This window comes from Schistocerca serialis, chromosome 2 (genome assembly GCF_023864345.2).
Source record: "Schistocerca serialis cubense isolate TAMUIC-IGC-003099 chromosome 2, iqSchSeri2.2, whole genome shotgun sequence".
NCBI classification, from domain to species: Eukaryota; Metazoa; Arthropoda; class Insecta; order Orthoptera; family Acrididae; genus Schistocerca; species Schistocerca serialis.
The window spans coordinates 756080646-756097512 of NC_064639.1; the positions used below are offsets into that span (position 1 = coordinate 756080646).

The 16867-nt window shown below is 42.2% G+C and overlaps 1 protein-coding gene and 1 non-coding gene across 3 annotated transcripts in view; both read left to right on the forward strand.

The window, feature by feature from the left end:
- The window catches only part of LOC126457953 (multiple inositol polyphosphate phosphatase 1), a 311376-nt gene that overhangs the window by 148529 nt on the left and 145980 nt on the right, over nucleotides 1-16867 (forward strand). For both annotated transcript variants that reach the window (XM_050094684.1, XM_050094685.1), the window contains exon 2: nucleotides 1839-2125. In XM_050094684.1, coding sequence (XP_049950641.1) covers nucleotides 1933-2125 — 193 coding nt within the window. In that variant the 5' untranslated portion in view covers nucleotides 1839-1932. The remainder of the gene's footprint in view (nucleotides 1-1838; nucleotides 2126-16867) is intronic.
- Nucleotides 2949-3059, forward strand: LOC126458755 (U6 spliceosomal RNA). Its single transcript, XR_007585723.1, has one exon. It is a non-coding gene; the product is annotated as a U6 spliceosomal RNA (small nuclear RNA).

A 16867-nucleotide genomic window follows, 5' to 3' on the forward strand; every position in this document is an offset into this window, starting at 1 on the left:
TGTCTACGAGGGCATGATATGCAACGACGAATTACTGCAGCGCGCTCGGCTATCTCGGCTGGAATGGTAGCACGTGTGCAGCAGTCTTCCCATACCAGACAGGAAGCGTGTACTGCCGCTGTCGGTGGTCATTTTGAATACAACCTGTGATGGTTAGTTGTTTCGTTACTGATCAGAATCCACATACCTAGTGTGTGCACTTGTGTTGTTTTTTTACTGTGTGTTATCGTACAGGGTGTCCGAAAAGTCTTTCCCTGATTACACAAATTGATAACTCAGGCTACAAGTAAGATACAAATATGAAACTGGTGTCTAATTGTTTACAAACTATCAAAGTTTTTTTCACACATCAGTAAATGTCCACTTCCATTGTTGCCCAATGACAGTACACGTCGATATGACTTTGCGATCGAAATGCTAGCACGTATTGAGGACGATGATGGTTATCTCAGACGAATTGCCTTTTCTGACGAAGCGACCTTTTTTGTCAGTGGAGTAGTGAATCGCCATAATGTGCGCATTTGGGGTTCACAACCCCCTGGCGAGGTCATGGATTGCAGCAGAGGCAGTCCTAAGGTGCATGTTTGGTGCGCGCTATTGCACGATCGAATTATCGGGCCATTCTTCTTCGCTAAGACTACCATAACATCTGCAGTGTATCTGGACATGTTGCAACTGTATGTTGTTCCTCAGCTGCTTCAGTGTCACCCCGATGTCTTGTTTCAGCAAGACGGTGCACCGCCTCATTGGGGTTTGGACGTCCATGCCTATCTCGATATGATCTTTCATGGGCGATGGATGAGCCAACGGTTTGGCCTCCTGACATAACCCCATTAGATTTCTTTTTATGGGCTTATGTCAAGGACGAGGTCTACCGAACACATGTACCAGATCTTGAAACCCTGCGGCAACGGATAACCACAGTCGTTGAATCGATCCCACCAGTGATGGTGGCTGTGTGGGCGGAAATTGAATACCGCCTAGATGTGCTACGTGCTACCAAGGGTGCTCATGTGGAAGTTTACTGATGTGTGAAAAAACTTTGATAGTTTGTAAACAATTAGACACCAGTTTCATATTTGTATCTTACTTCCAGCCTGAGTTATCAATTTATGTAATCAGGGAAAGACTTTTCGGACACCCTGTACAAGCGTCAGTGTGGGCACTTTTCAAAGTACGATAGTTCGTAAACGACTCGCACTAGAGTTCTGCAAGAAACACCACTGGCGTTCTAATTTACCCTACTTTTAGTTTGTTATTGTCAACAGGCATTTTTCCGTTTAAGAAGTCTATATTTGGACAAAATGCACTTTCTAAGTATTATTAAAATGTTGAAGGGCTAACAATACGAACCCCTGACTATCAAAAATGTTCAAATGTGTGTGAAATCTTATGGGACTTAACTGCTAAGGTCATCAGTACCTAAGCTTACACTCTACTTAACCTAAATTGTCCAAAGGACAAGCACACACACCCATACCAGAGGGAGGACTCGAACCTCTAGCCGCACAGTCCATGACTGCAGCGCCGTAGACCGCTCGGCTAATCCCGCGCGGCCTCTGACTACCAATCGATTTTGTGAAAACCGCACATTAATAGCACTTTGCATTTCCACAATATTTGCAGTGCAGGTTGTAGGTGATTCACACTACATAACATCCGGATCTCTGTAAGTAGTAAATATTGGACACATGTTTCTTGGAATATTATTTGTGTTTTTTTTCGAATTAACCTGTACTACCACCTCCTAAAATATTTACTATTCCTTGTGGAGTAGTTTTGTCATTTCGACCGGCACGGACGGTGGACTTGTCTGAGAGTGTCCCCGCTGGTTGCAGGTAACGGGCACAGAGAGCCCACCATTATCGGCAGATAGCGGCTGGGCGGCCGGCTATAAAGCAGAGAGGCAGCGAGCGCGGCGAGGCGAACGAGATGGCTGCGATGACGAGGACGTCGGCGGCGCCGGCAGTGGTCGCGCTGTGTCTGTGGCTGCTGGCCCGCGGCGCCGCGGCGGCGCGCTCCTCCTGCTACGCCGACAACACGACGCCCTACCTGCTGCTGGGCACCAAGACCGCCTACGAGTTCGTCTACGGAAGGCCCACGCCGCAGCAGACCACCATACCCTGTAAGTCACGATCCACATCGATACTCTGAAACAGTTTGTGCTACGTGGCCTTTCAATCTAATCATCATCATTTCATCCCCATCGACGCGCAGGTCGCCGAAGTGGCGTCAAATCGAAAGACCTGCACTAGGCGAACTGTCTACCCGACGGGAGGCCCTAGCCACACGACATTTCCATATTTCAAGTTTAGGCCAACACTTTCATCAAGCCACTTTGAAAGACTGTATTTTACTTTATGCGTAGTGGCGTAACGCCTCAGTTACTATAGAAAGTGGTGCATCTCCACCAAAGTACTGTGGTTACTGGATCATTCTCTTTCAAATCGCCTGATGTCGAGACATTTTCTTTCTCGACCATCACAGATTTCTATATGAAGATGGATCTGTTCTTTCGGACATGCTCCCACCAGTACTCGAACCCGGGATCTCCTGCTTACATGGAAGACGTGCGACCCACATTTACAACTTACTGTCTACACACCACATTTGTAGTGGCCCTGCCCACTATACCCAGTACTCGCGGCAGTCAATCTACCAATCACCTAATGGTCTGGATTTCATCTTCGAGACGTGTCCGAAAGAACAGATACAATTTTCATATAGATAAAGCTTATCGACCAATGATCTTCTTCAGTGCGGATTTACTCACATTCCTCAAACTCTTACGGGAACCAGTAGATTGACTGCCGCTAGTAATGAGTATAGTGGGCAGGGGCACTGCAAATGTAGTGCGTGGACAGCAAGTTGGAAATGTGGGTCTCACGGGGAGCGTGCCAGAGATAAGACCCTGCAGTCGCCCTATCTTCTGTGTCCTCGATGGCTTAGTACTCGCTTCGGCAGTACATATACTAAAATTGGAACGATACGTAGAAGATTAGCATGGACCTTGCGCAAGGATGACACGCAAAAATCCGGCATGGTAGCTCAACATGTTCGGTCAGAGGGTAAGCTGCCCACTGTAATTAAAAAATAAAAAAAAAAAACCTAAGTTAATGGACCAATGACGCACTTGAACAAACGTCATGTGACGTCCGCCCTGAACATATACAACGAACATTAACGAACAAAATGAGATCAACCTAAAAAAAAAAAGGCGGATAGAGCTTCTGCCATCTAAGCAGGTGATCCCGGGCTCGAGCCCGGTCAGGGCACACATTTTCCCCCGTTGATAGTTATCAACGCCTGTAAGCAGTTTACGGTCTGGATTTCACTGTAATTTCATCACAGATTTCGGGGTGATTTTATGTGAATATTCGCACATATCCCCGATAAATACTGCTCAAGTTTGACGTTCGTCGAAGCAGTTTATGCAACATTGTTAGCCCATTTTGAAAATGTGACCCTATGTCGTAGGGCAGCTTAAAACACGTTATTTTAGATGAGACTGGTTTTGACGTTTCAATAGAAAACCGTATTTGTGAAAGAAGTGTCCAAGTTTTTACCTTTTCACATAAATCGTCATCTTTTCGACGAATATGGAAATCATTGGAAAATAGTAGGTGAACGAAACTTTGTATTCCACAATCTTGTGCTACCGAGCTATTATGTGTTAAGTTCATGTCCAGCGTGCGTTTTCTTTCCGAGATTCGAGAATCCGAAGCTTAAATTATTATTGCTGAAATTTCATTCAAATTATCTAGCATTGTTAAAGCGCTTTGGATAGTCAAATACACTTTCCAGGCGGTTAAGATCGTGCTCTTTCTAATGAATCCAGTTTGAAAAGTTTTATAGAACACAGTTTTTTTTTTTTGCAAAATCTGGTCGAAAATACCGTATTTTTTACATTTTTACAACATCTTCAACTCTGCAGTTAGTTTATTCCATATTGGAAAATGGTTACATAAATTAAACTTTATATTTGAGACCTTTGTGTTGTTAAGTTACTACATGCCAAGCTTCACGTTCGTGATACCTATAGTCCCTGCATTATAATAAGCTAAACTTTGAATTTTTTCGGGCGGCCATTTTTTAGGGCGACTTTGTCTAAATTTTTTTTGGCTGAATATGACTCGTAAAATTCTTTTCATCTTTATTCTTAGGAGAACGTGTAACCTCCCCCCTCACTTATCGACCTTAAAGACAGTGAAAAATTAAACCGCGTGTACCTAATGGAAATTTGGGAAAAGCAATCGTCACCGAAGTTAATCTATCGGTAAAGAGGGAGGAAAGGGTTACATCTAAATGAAAGGAAAAATGCAAATGAAACTGGTGGAAATTAATTTTGAAAAGAGATAAAGTTAATAAAGAAAGTAAATGTGCGGCCGTTACGTTAACAATTAACTAGCGATAATTAGATATTTGAGATTTGGGGGAAATCACGGTCGCCAGTCCTAAGGACAATTACTATAGTAACTGAAAAAGAAAGGTTATTACACATATAATTAACACTAGAAGCGTGGCAACTGAAGGTTGACACGTGTAGTGTGAAAACTGAAAGTTTGTCAGAAGTAATAAATTTCGCTACACTCTGACTTAATTTAGCAAAAGAATTAATAAAACCGGAAAATCGAAAGTTAATTTAGTGACTGAAGTTAATAGTGAGCTTTCTTTCTGAAGCACATCGAAATCCAGTAAAATACGGTTAGTCTTGGACTACCTCAACAATCATTTCAAAAGCAACTTGACTCTACGCAATTTAGAAACAAGAGATTTTACTTTGAACTTGAATTAAATGATTCTGAACTATTAACAATAGTAAAATTTAGTACGTACCAAGCTGAGCTGCAGTCACAGGTAACTAAAATACGGTAACAAAACTCGCACTCTTAATTTGTGCTTGTGCAATCTAAATATTGTAGCCAGCTGAACTTTGAAATTAAAGCAGTGAAATGGAATTATGCTGGCGTTTAAATTTCAACGACACTCGGGTTCATTTCGGAAAAGGAAGGGACCCTGCTTGGCAATGCAATTGGGACAATGAGCAACAAAGGTTCATGCTAAGTTGCTGTAATTTTGCGAGGCAAATGGAACAATTTGAAAAGCTGAGGTCTGCCATACAGTTCTGAAACTTTACGTGCTTTTAGTCTTCCTTGTTGGTTGATTGAAGGTTTGAAGCCGTCGATCGAGGATGTGGCGACAGTCACTCATTGTCGGCCGTCGCTGTTGCAGAAGCTGGATGTTGGCGCGCCTTCTTCTCGACACGGTCACCAGGCGAAACGGGCTCTTGATGTGCGCCAGCTAATGCTTCCCGTCCGCGACACCATGTCAGAAACTATCATCGCGAGTCGAGCGCAATTACATGCTGCCAAACCCCGAAAGCGCGGCAACTCGCGGGAGCGTCACACAACACACCTGCTCCACTCGCTACTCCAGCCAGACTCTCCCTGTTCTGCCCGCGCTCCAGGCGGCAGAGTTAACACTACCAAAGATCCTACACACTTTGATTCTTCACACGACCTATCGATGTAATCGTTCGATAGCAGTTTTCCCTAGGCAAGACCCAGCGTAAAAATACAAATAATCTTTACACAACAAATCAATTATACATCGACATAAATGCATAAATACATATATACAAACAGTAAAACAATTACAATATATAAAGAGACAGAAATGTCATATCTTGAGGTAACAAAACAAGGAAAAAAAATAATAGTACAATAGATGGAAATAGGAGTATATGCATTTCCGGCGTTACACGTGCCCCACATTGTCTGAGGATGTTCGTGTAACGTAAACAGACTCAGAAAATGTCCCAAAAAAGAAACAGCGGAAATGCATATGCTCAAAACATCAACAAAATTTAGCATTCGTCTAATTAATCATAAATCAATTTTTAGACCATAATAATTGAGTGGGGACACTCCTAATCTTATTCCACTCTGTCATCTTGCACAAAATAAAACAGGTTGACAACATATTAAAATTCATAGAAGATATAGAAAATGGTTTAGCTATTCCAAAATCATTAAAATTCGTAACACTATGAGAAATGGAATACTATTTGCAAAATTAATCAGAGTACATGGTCATAAAAACAGTTAGATCAAAATACGCAAATTAATAATTAATTACATAGAATACACATTTTTACATAACCTTTTCATAATTAATATCTCGTCATGAGATTCCACTTAACGCTAAACAAGAAAATAATATTCAGTAGATCGAAAAAAACATAAATATTGACAGCAGAATTCTTTCACATCAGCTGTCCGGGAAGAAAAACTATTCCGCCTTTCGTACTCGCAAGTACAAAGAATGCCGACAGCGGCACAAGAGCCAACAGCGGCACAAGAGCCGACAGCGGCTCGCCTCGCCAGTATTGTTGCGCCCGCGTGTGCGGCACGCTTGATCTCACTCGCCCTTGTGACGGCGTTTCCAGAACGTCCGTTTCACTGAATTCTTTAGGAAAAACTCACTCCCGAGTAATCTCAAGGAGTCCCTTAATACTATCACAGTGGATAACTCAACACTGTCCATCATCACACGCATGTACTAGCCTGAAACTTAAAACAGCGTCTAAGTACATCGGCAATGACTAGTAAAACACATATTCATGAAATCTTACAGCTAGTTACAAAATCATATTTACATTGCTTAATCTACTGTGACTCAGCTGAAAACTTAAATTAGCAGCTTGGATTTCTCACTTGATAAATAATCACTCTCTCTTAAATCATTTAGTCAAAATTAATTACTTATTAATTACAACTTCTTTAATGTCCTCTTGGTCAGTCAAAAGCATGGCAACCTAGCAAACCTTAAATCTTACACTCTATATTTACATATTGTACAAATTACCCATTGTGTGGTATTAATCGATCCTAGGTTGGTACAATTTCAAATCTACTATATTTCGTATACCTAATAGCTTTCCAGAGCTTGGATACTCTAAGCAATAAGCATTTGTGTGAGATATACCAATGACTTTATATGGTCCATTATAAACAAACTTAAATTTAGAGATTTCATTGTCTATCTCGCTCGATTTCTCATGAGCTTTTACAAGTACTAAGTCTCCGATCGCAAACTTAGCAAAACGCGCTTTAGCGTCATGACGACGTATGCGAGCATCGGCTTTAAGCTTCATTACTTCTCGCAAACGATCTTTTTTCACACCAATACTAATGTCAATCCGTGGAGGGAATTTGATTATCTCTTCCACTAAACTTTTACTTCTGTCATCCAACAGGATTTCCTCTGGAGAAAATCCCGTCGATTCATGTCTCAAGGTGTTCATAATTCTCTCAAATACTGCTACATATTTGCCCCATGCCCTATGGTTGTGATGGCAATAGGTACGGCACAGTCGGCCTAGCTCGCGCATATACCTCTCAGCGGGATTCCCAGCCGGACAATAAGCTGAAATATGGATCACCTCGACCCCATTACTTTCCAAGCCTTCATTCCACAACTTAGAAGTAAATTGTGCCCCATTGTCTGATAGAATCGCCTTGGGCTTACCAATATGAACAAAATAATCGTTCACAAGCTTGCTATAGACTGCTTTGGCTGTAGCTTTCCTAATCGGGTATAGTTTGATGAACTTGGAAAAAGCTTCTAGCACTACTAAAATGTAAGCAAAGTTTCCTGATGACTTGGGCAAAGGTCCGTACAAGTCCACGCACAGTAACTCAAAGGTGTCGTTAGGCCTTATACTTTGCATAGGACCACGACTCGTACAGTTGGTAACCTTCACCTTCTGACATAAATCGCAAGTTTTCACTCTGTCAGTAACTCGTTTTAACATGTTGTTGAAATGCACTACTTCACTCAGCTTTTCCGTACATTTCTTTGGTCCACAGTGACCATACGCCAAATGGTAGTAGTCTATTATTTCCGTGACGTATTTGCTGGGCCAGCATACCCGCCAAATATTACTATCTTCACCCTTACGTATGTACAAGATATGATCGTATATCTTGTAATACTTCCTTAATTTCTCTCCTTCTGGACTCTTTTCATCATATCGGGTTTTCACCATATTTAAACAACCATCCTCGTTCTGATGACGACGTAGATTCTTACAAATGTTCATTATTAATTTACGTCCCTCAACTTCTTTAAAATAGTACAATTTGACCACTCCATCTGCCTCATCTTTCAATAGACCTTGATTAGACTCGGGCAACCGCGACAGCGCATCCGCTACGCAATTGTCGGTCCCTTTTACGTAACAGATGTCATAGTTAAATTGCTGTAAATACAGCGACCACCTAGTCAGTCTTTCGTGAAGTAGTTTACAATCCTTCAGATAAGTGAGCGCCTTATGGTCCGTATGAATAATCACCTTACGGTCCCATAGGTAACCCTTGAACTTCTTGAATCCCCACACGATAGCGATACACTCTTTTTCAGAAATCGTGTAGTTTCGCTCACTTTTTGATAAAGTTCGACTCGCGAACGCTATCGTCCGGTGTTCCTTATCCTCTCCTTTACCAACTTCTTGGAACAGTTCTACCCCCACCCCGTAATTCGACGAATCCGTTCCCAGATGGAAGGGTAGCGATAAATCAGGATGAAATAGTATGTTAGATCTTAACAACTCGTCTTTTAATCTCTCGAAAGCGGTCTGACACCCGTCAGTCCACACAAACGGAACATTTTTGCGTAAGAGGTTATTCAAATTTTCATCATTAAACACTTGTCCTTTTACAAATTTACGGTAAAATCCTGTGAGCCCTAGAAAACTTTTTAACTGTTTCCTAGACTTGGGTGGAGGACAATTCTTTATTGCCTCTAGTTTCTCTGGGTGTTTCGTAATACCAGCAGTGGTAATTACATGCCCTAAAAATTTCAGTTCCTGCTTCACAAATTCGCATTTCTTTAGCTTTAGAGTCATTCCGCCACGGCGCAATGCTCTAAAAACTTCATCTAACAGGTCACAACGGTCATGCCAAGTGGCATTGGCCAACAATAGGTCGTCAACATATACAGTTAATCTTGAACTCAAAGCCGGTCCTAGCACTTTATCTAGGGCCCTGATGAATACGGACACAGATATATTAAGTCCAAACGGCAGTACTCTATACTGATAACACCTGCCCGCAAACAAGAAGGCGGTGTATGGCCTAGATTCTTCTTCGAGTTCTATTTGCCAGTAACCAGCTGTCAGATCGAGGCTAGTCATGAACTTAACGTCATGAAAACGTTGCAAAATCTCCTCCATACTCTCTGGTCTGTCTGTTTCACGTTGAACGACCCTATTCAACGTGCGTGCGTCAATCACAATACGCACACTACCATCCCGTTTTGCTACAATGACCAAACCGTTATTGTATGGACTTGTACTTCTTTCAATCACTCCCCATTCGATCATCTTATCTATCTCCCGTTGCACTGCTTCCTTTTTGGACAGCGGTATAGCATACGGTCTCACGAAGAATGGTTCGTGCGGAATTACATGCAACTTGCATTTATATCCTTCCACAAGACCCGGTTTGTCTGAAAACACACTCTTATTCCTCATTATTACTTCATACAGGCCTCGTCTTTGTTCGTGTGTTACGTTTGACACACCGTCTACAATACTTTCCAATTCACTTTCTACACTATTGTCAATGCCGAGATTCCTCACATTACAGTAGTTCAAATTCATACCTACGTCAATACCATTCGGCCAGTTAACAATGTGTATAGGCTGGTATTGCCTATGCACACCGTCTCCTGCCTCGTCAAAACTAACTACTATTGTTTTATCTTGGGACGTACATGCCAACGTTTTGCTTTCGCAGTTAATCACTGCACGGTACTTTAACAGCCAATCTAACCCGATAATTACTTCCGTAGTTAAGTCTGGCACGACGACAAACTCTTGTTCAAATCGTGCCCCACATATCTCGAAGTTGACAAAAATCTGTTTTGTGACCGGTTTACTGGCCTTCCCAGTAGCACCGATAATTTTCACTCCTGTTACTGGCATAACTACGATGCCAGGTCTGTCTTTCAGTAACTCAAATATTTTCCCAGATACAGCACTCAATTCTGCACCGGTGTCAATCAACACGTTTAGTTGTAGGTCGTGCATATTAACAGACACTACTATCTGTCTACACTTGTCCTCGACTGTTTCTTTATTTTCCCACAGTAAATCCTCGTCTATATCCAGGTCATTCCAGAAAAAACCATCCGGCTTTGATCCTAAATCCGGTTTATCTGGCGGCTTTTTCAGCCTCTGTTCACATACAGTTTTTATTTCAACACGTTTGTCCTGAGGCTTAGTCTGTAGCGTCGCCTCCAATACCGAAACCTTTTCCTGTAACTCGTCAACTAGTGAGTGTAGCTTTGCTATCAATTCACTAATTGTCACCTTCGTTGATTCCACTTTGGTCAGATTAATCTCATCTGCCAATCTACCTGGAGAAATGTGCCCAGTAGTATCTGCAATTACTTCCTCAGGATCTGCGCAACCCACACTGCTACCGTCTGACCGTATAACGTCAGCTCTAACCCCGTACACGCTGTAATCTACGTGCTTTTCTACCAATCGTGTCCGGCTATCACTAAAATTTTCGTAATCTTTCTCCTTAATACTCTCGCAATGTTTAAACTGGATGTTCGCGTCGGATGGGTCGGCTACTTCTACCATTACAACTTTCGGTAAAGTCTGCCGGTTAGGGCCAGAACTTTCCGTTACTACTTCAACATTCAACTCCTGCGGGACGAAACACGACGAATCTTGCTCGTGCTCCCCATTAACATCAACTATTTCTGGTAAAGTCTGCCGGTTAGGGCCAGAACTTTCCAACACTTTACAAATACTATCTTCCTGTGGGACGAGACGCGGCAAATTCTGCCCGCGCTCTCCATAAATACTTCTCCCGTACAGGCCCCTATAATCTCTTAGTTCGTCGTATAAGCGACCGAACTGCCTTAACCAGACCTCATCCCTCTCTGCATCCCCTCGCTCGATGACGGACGTTTTATCCGACATCTGATCTTCTCTCAACAATTGCGAATCATTCTTAAACTCAATCTCCAGTTCCGCTGTGGGTATTACAGCTGCCCCTTTATAATCGATTTCCGGAACACTACTTAAATTGTTCTCACTGACAGTGAATGTACCTTCTACTGCCGTGTATACAGCTGATCTACTACTTGTGGGCGCACTCCTTTCTCTTAACACTGGCACATTCTCCCGCCGTTGATTTTTCCATACGGAATTTTCATAACGACGACACCTGAGTTTTCTACTGTTATTGGGCCGCCAAAATTTCTCCACGCCCGGTCGGCCCCTCACCGGCGCGGCTAATGGTTTCCCTGTCTCGTCCCAGCAGATACGCTCCTCGGATGCTGCTGGGGCGGCTGATCACACCCTCTGGCGTTATTACTATTCTGTGAAGCCCGTATCACGTTAGTATGATACTGGTTTCCGTCATTCCTGTTATTATTTGCATTGTATCGTTTGTTATTACGGTCCGAACCATTATTGTTATTGCTGCCATGGTTGCGGTATGCATTATTCCCATGGTTATCGTTGTTGTGGTTGCTGTGGTACCCGTTGTTGTTACCACGGCCTCTACCACTGTCGCGATTATTGCGCCAATTGTCCTCGTCCTCAACTCTTTCCAGGAAATCATTGATTGTCCTGTAATTGCTTCCAACGTAGCGTTTTGTATCATCTGGAAGCTTCATGTAGAGTTCCCAGACTATTTCGGATTCCGTGCGGCGATCACGCAAATATTCCAACTTGCGGATCCAGCCCTCACAAAACTCCTTCATCGAACCGCGCGAATTCGTATCGAAAGGCCTCGATACGACAAATTCGCGCCAGACACTTTGCTGTTTTTGCTCTGACCAGTATTCAGCCAGAAACAAATTTTTAAATTCGTCAAAAGTCAGGTTCGTAATGTTGAGGTTTAAGCCCCAACGCTTGGCATCACCAGCCAACACATCAATAATCGCATTAATTTTTCTCTCATCAGTCCATGATCTGGGTAAAACTCTTTCACAATTTTTAATGAAATCCGTCGGGTGTATACCGCCTTTTTTCAAGGGGTCGAACCGCTCCTCTTTCGTCAACAACTCCGAACTATGTGCACAGATTGGCACATAGCTCTGTTTTTCGTCAAGTTTCCTTTCTAATTCCGACACCCTCGTAATCACTTGGCAAGTGGTTGTCGCAAGCGTTTCCACTTCCCTCTTTTTCTCTTCGCAGGTATTAGCCTGCTTCGTCACTTTGGTGTCTACTTCGGATACTAAAGCCTTTAAAGTTTCCACCTTCTTTTGATCCTCTTTTTTCACTAATTGAATTTGTTCCGTCACCTTATTCTCGATGATCGGAGCAACTGATTCTCCTACACTTTTCTCGATTCTGCTAATTTCGGAATAAAAACGAGTATTTATGCTCGCAATTTCCGCCTGAACGCCTATCATTTCCTGTTTAAGATTACCGATTTCGCTATTAATTACAACAATATCTTCTTTGATTTTATCAACTTTTGTGTTAACAACTCCAACATTGTTGTTAACAACGTTAATAGCTTTGTTCTGATTGTCTAGCATCCGTTCAAATTTTTCAGACTGAGCTTCTTGCTTGACCGATTGACTCTTGATTTCGTTAATCAAAACGTTCAATAAATCAGTTAAATTCCCGGAAACTACCGGTTTTACTTCCGTAGCGGCTTCCTCTTTAATTGTCCCCCCGTATTCGTCATCAAGGGATTCAGATTTGATTTTCACTTCTGATTCCGAAACATTTTCTAAAGTTTGGAATTCCATTTCTGCTCTTTGTTGCGTTTCGCCGGTCGCGTCTTTCATGCTAGCCGCCTGCCCCTGAACAATGGGTACCGCGGTGCGCGTTTCCCACTGTTCGACCGATTGTTCCGTATCCAAGTCTACCAAATTTTGGCAATTGTTGCCTTCACTCATTTTAATAATTTTCAATATAACTGCCAAATCTCAACTCTAATTAGGATTCCTCACACGAATATTCTCGCTGACGTATCGACCATTTCGTAACCAGTACTTTGTTACGAGATTTGCACAATGCAAAATTCGTGTCCAGAACAACCTCAAATTTGAAGATTGTCCTGTCACCAGGTCGCCACGTGTAACCTCCCCCCTCACTTATCGACCTTAAAGACAGTGAAAAATTAAACCGCGTGTACCTAATGGAAATTTGGGAAAAGCAATCGTCACCGAAGTTAATCTATCGGTAAAGAGGGAGGAAAGGGTTACATCTAAATGAAAGGAAAAATGCAAATGAAACTGGTGGAAATTAATTTTGAAAAGAGATAAAGTTAATAAAGAAAGTAAATGTGCGGCCGTTACGTTAACAATTAACTAGCGATAATTAGATATTTGAGATTTGGGGGAAATCACGGTCGCCAGTCTTAAGGACAATTACTATAGTAACTGAAAAAGAAAGGTTATTACACATATAATTAACACTAGAAGCGTGGCAACTGAAGGTTGACACGTGTAGTGTGAAAACTGAAAGTTTGTCAGAAGTAATAAATTTCGCTACACTCTGACTTAATTTAGCAAAAGAATTAATAAAACCGGAAAATCGAAAGTTAATTTAGTGACTGAAGTTAATAGTGAGCTTTCTTTCTGAAGCACATCGAAATCCAGTAAAATACGGTTAGTCTTGGACTACCTCAACAATCATTTCAAAAGCAACTTGACTCTACGCAATTTAGAAACAAGAGATTTTACTTTGAACTTGAATTAAATGATTCTGAACTATTAACAATAGTAAAATTTAGTACGTACCAAGCTGAGCTGCAGTCACAGGTAACTAAAATACGGTAACAAAACTCGCACTCTTAATTTGTGCTTGTGCAATCTAAATATTGTAGCCAGCTGAACTTTGAAATTAAAGCAGTGAAATGGAATTATGCTGGCGTTTAAATTTCAACGACACTCGGGTTCATTTCGGAAAAGGAAGGGACCCTGCTTGGCAATGCAATTGGGACAATGAGCAACAAAGGTTCATGCTAAGTTGCTGTAATTTTGCGAGGCAAATGGAACAATTTGAAAAGCTGAGGTCTGCCATACAGTTCTGAAACTTTACGTGCTTTTAGTCTTCCTTGTTGGTTGATTGAAGGTTTGAAGCCGTCGATCGAGGATGTGGCGACAGTCACTCATTGTCGGCCGTCGCTGTTGCAGAAGCTGGATGTTGGCGCGCCTTCTTCTCGACACGGTCACCAGGCGAAACGGGCTCTTGATGTGCGCCAGCTAATGCTTCCCGTCCGCGACACCATGTCAGAAACTATCATCGCGAGTCGAGCGCAATTACATGCTGCCAAACCCCGAAAGCGCGGCAACTCGCGGGAGCGTCACACAACACACCTGCTCCACTCGCTACTCCAGCCAGACTCTCCCTGTTCTGCCCGCGCTCCAGGCGGCAGAGTTAACACTACCAAAGATCCTACACACTTTGATTCTTCACACGACCTATCGATGTAATCGTTCGATAGCAGTTTTCCCTAGGCAAGACCCAGCGTAAAAATACAAATAATCTTTACACAACAAATCAATTATACATCGACATAAATGCATAAATACATATATACAAACAGTAAAACAATTACAATATATAAAGAGACAGAAATGTCATATCTTGAGGTAACAAAACAAGGAAAAAAAATAATAGTACAATAGATGGAAATAGGAGTATATGCATTTCCGGCGTTACAAACGTATATATTTGTACAAGATGGCCAAATTTCATTCCTTTCAACAAAACATTGCCCGAGATATAACAGTTCGAAGTCGCCAAAAATTCACCCTAGCTCTGCTCAAGGTCGTGCAGGGAGTCAAACAATCGTATGTATGTCTGCCGGCATTACTTCGACTAACGTTAAACTTTACCAACGTTCAGTGGGGAATGTGCGAATATTCACATAACCTTTCTTCGAAATCCGTGATGGTCGGGCAGGGAGGCCTGGCTAAGTGCGCGATAGGAATAGAAACAATATCGATGACATTGCTGCTAAAACAGAGTTACTAAATACAGCCTTCCGAAATTCCTTCACCAAAGAAAACGAAGTAGACACCCCAGAATTCGAATCAAGAACAGCTGCCAAGTTAGGGTCCTTTCAGAGTATGCTGATGCAATAGCTCCATACTTAAAGTTGCGCAGGTCACATCATTATTCACGATAGGCAACTGGAGCAATCCACTAATTTTCAGGCCCATATCATTAACATCAATATGCGGCAGTATTCTGGAACATACTCGTATATTGTGTTTGAACATTATGAATCACCTCGAAGAAAACGGTCTATTGACAAAAAATTTGGAACTTTGTGGTAAGGTCTTACGGGACCAAACTGCTGAGGTCATCGGCCCCCAAGCATACGCACTACTTAATCTAACTTAAACTAACTTACACTAAGGACAACACACACACACCCATGCCCGTGGGAGGACTCGAACCTCCGACGGGGGGAGCCGAGCGGACCGTGAGAAGACGCCTCAGACCACACGGGTACCGCGCGTGGCCTGTCTATTGACACACTATGTGTGAATTCCTACGGGATCAAACAGCTAAGGTCATCGGTCCCTAGTCTTACACAGTACTTAAACTAAATTAGACTAACTTATGCTAAGAACAACACACACACCCATGCCTGAGGGAGGACTCGAACCTCCGACTGGGGGAGCCGCACGAACCGTGGCAAGACGCCTCAGACCACACGGGTACCCAGCGGCGTGACACACTGTCAACCCGGATTTAGAAAACATCGTTCTTGTGAAACACAACCGCCTCTTTACTCGCACGAAGTGTTAAGTTCTATCGATAAAGGACTTCCAATTGATTCCGTATTTCTAGATTTCCAGAAGGCTTTTAAAACACCGTACCTCACAAGCAGCTTGTAATCAAATTGCGTGCTTTTGGAATATCGTCTCAGTTATGCGACTAGATTCGTGGTTTTCTGTCAGGGAGGTCCTAGGTCGTAGTAACTGACGGGAAGTCATCGAGCAAAACAGAAATGATTTCTGGCGTTCCCCAAGGTAGTATTAAAGGCCCTCTGCTATATAAACGATTTAGAAGACAATCTGAGTAGCCGTCTTACGTTGTTTACAGATGACGCTGTCGTTTATCATCTAGTAAAGACATCAGAAGATCAAAACAAATTCCAAAACGATTTAGATAAGATATCTGTATGGTGCGAAAATTGACAGTTCACCCTAAATAATGGAAAGTATTAGGTCATCCACTTGAGTGCTAAAAGAAATCCATTAAACGTCGGCTACCTGATAAATTAATCAAATCTAACAGTCGTAAATTCAACTGAATACCTACGAATTATAATTACGAACAACTTAAATTGGAAAGAACACGTAGAAAATGTTTTGGGAAAGGCGAACCAAAGATTGCATTTTATTGGCAGAACACTTAGAAGATGCTGCAGATCTACTAGAGTGACTGCTTAAACTACACCTGCCCGTTTTTTTTGTTCTTTTTTTAGTACTGTTGCGCGTTGTGGGATCCTTACCATATCGGATTAATGAAGTACATCGAGAAAGTTCAAAGAAAGGCAACACGTTTTGTATAATCGAGAAATAGGGGAGAGAGAGAGTCACTGACGTGAACAGGATTTGGGGTGGACGTCAACAAAATAAAGGCGTTCTTCGTTGCTTCGGTATCTTCTCACAAAATTTCAATCACGAACTTCCTCCTCCGAATGCGAAAATATTTTGTTGACCTACATAGGGAGAAACGATCATCAAAATAAAATAAGAGAAATCAGGGCTCGCACGGAAAGATACAGGTATTCTCTTTTTTTCGCGCTCTGTTCGAGAGTGGAATAATAGAGAATTATTGTGAAGGTGGTTCGATGAAGCCTCT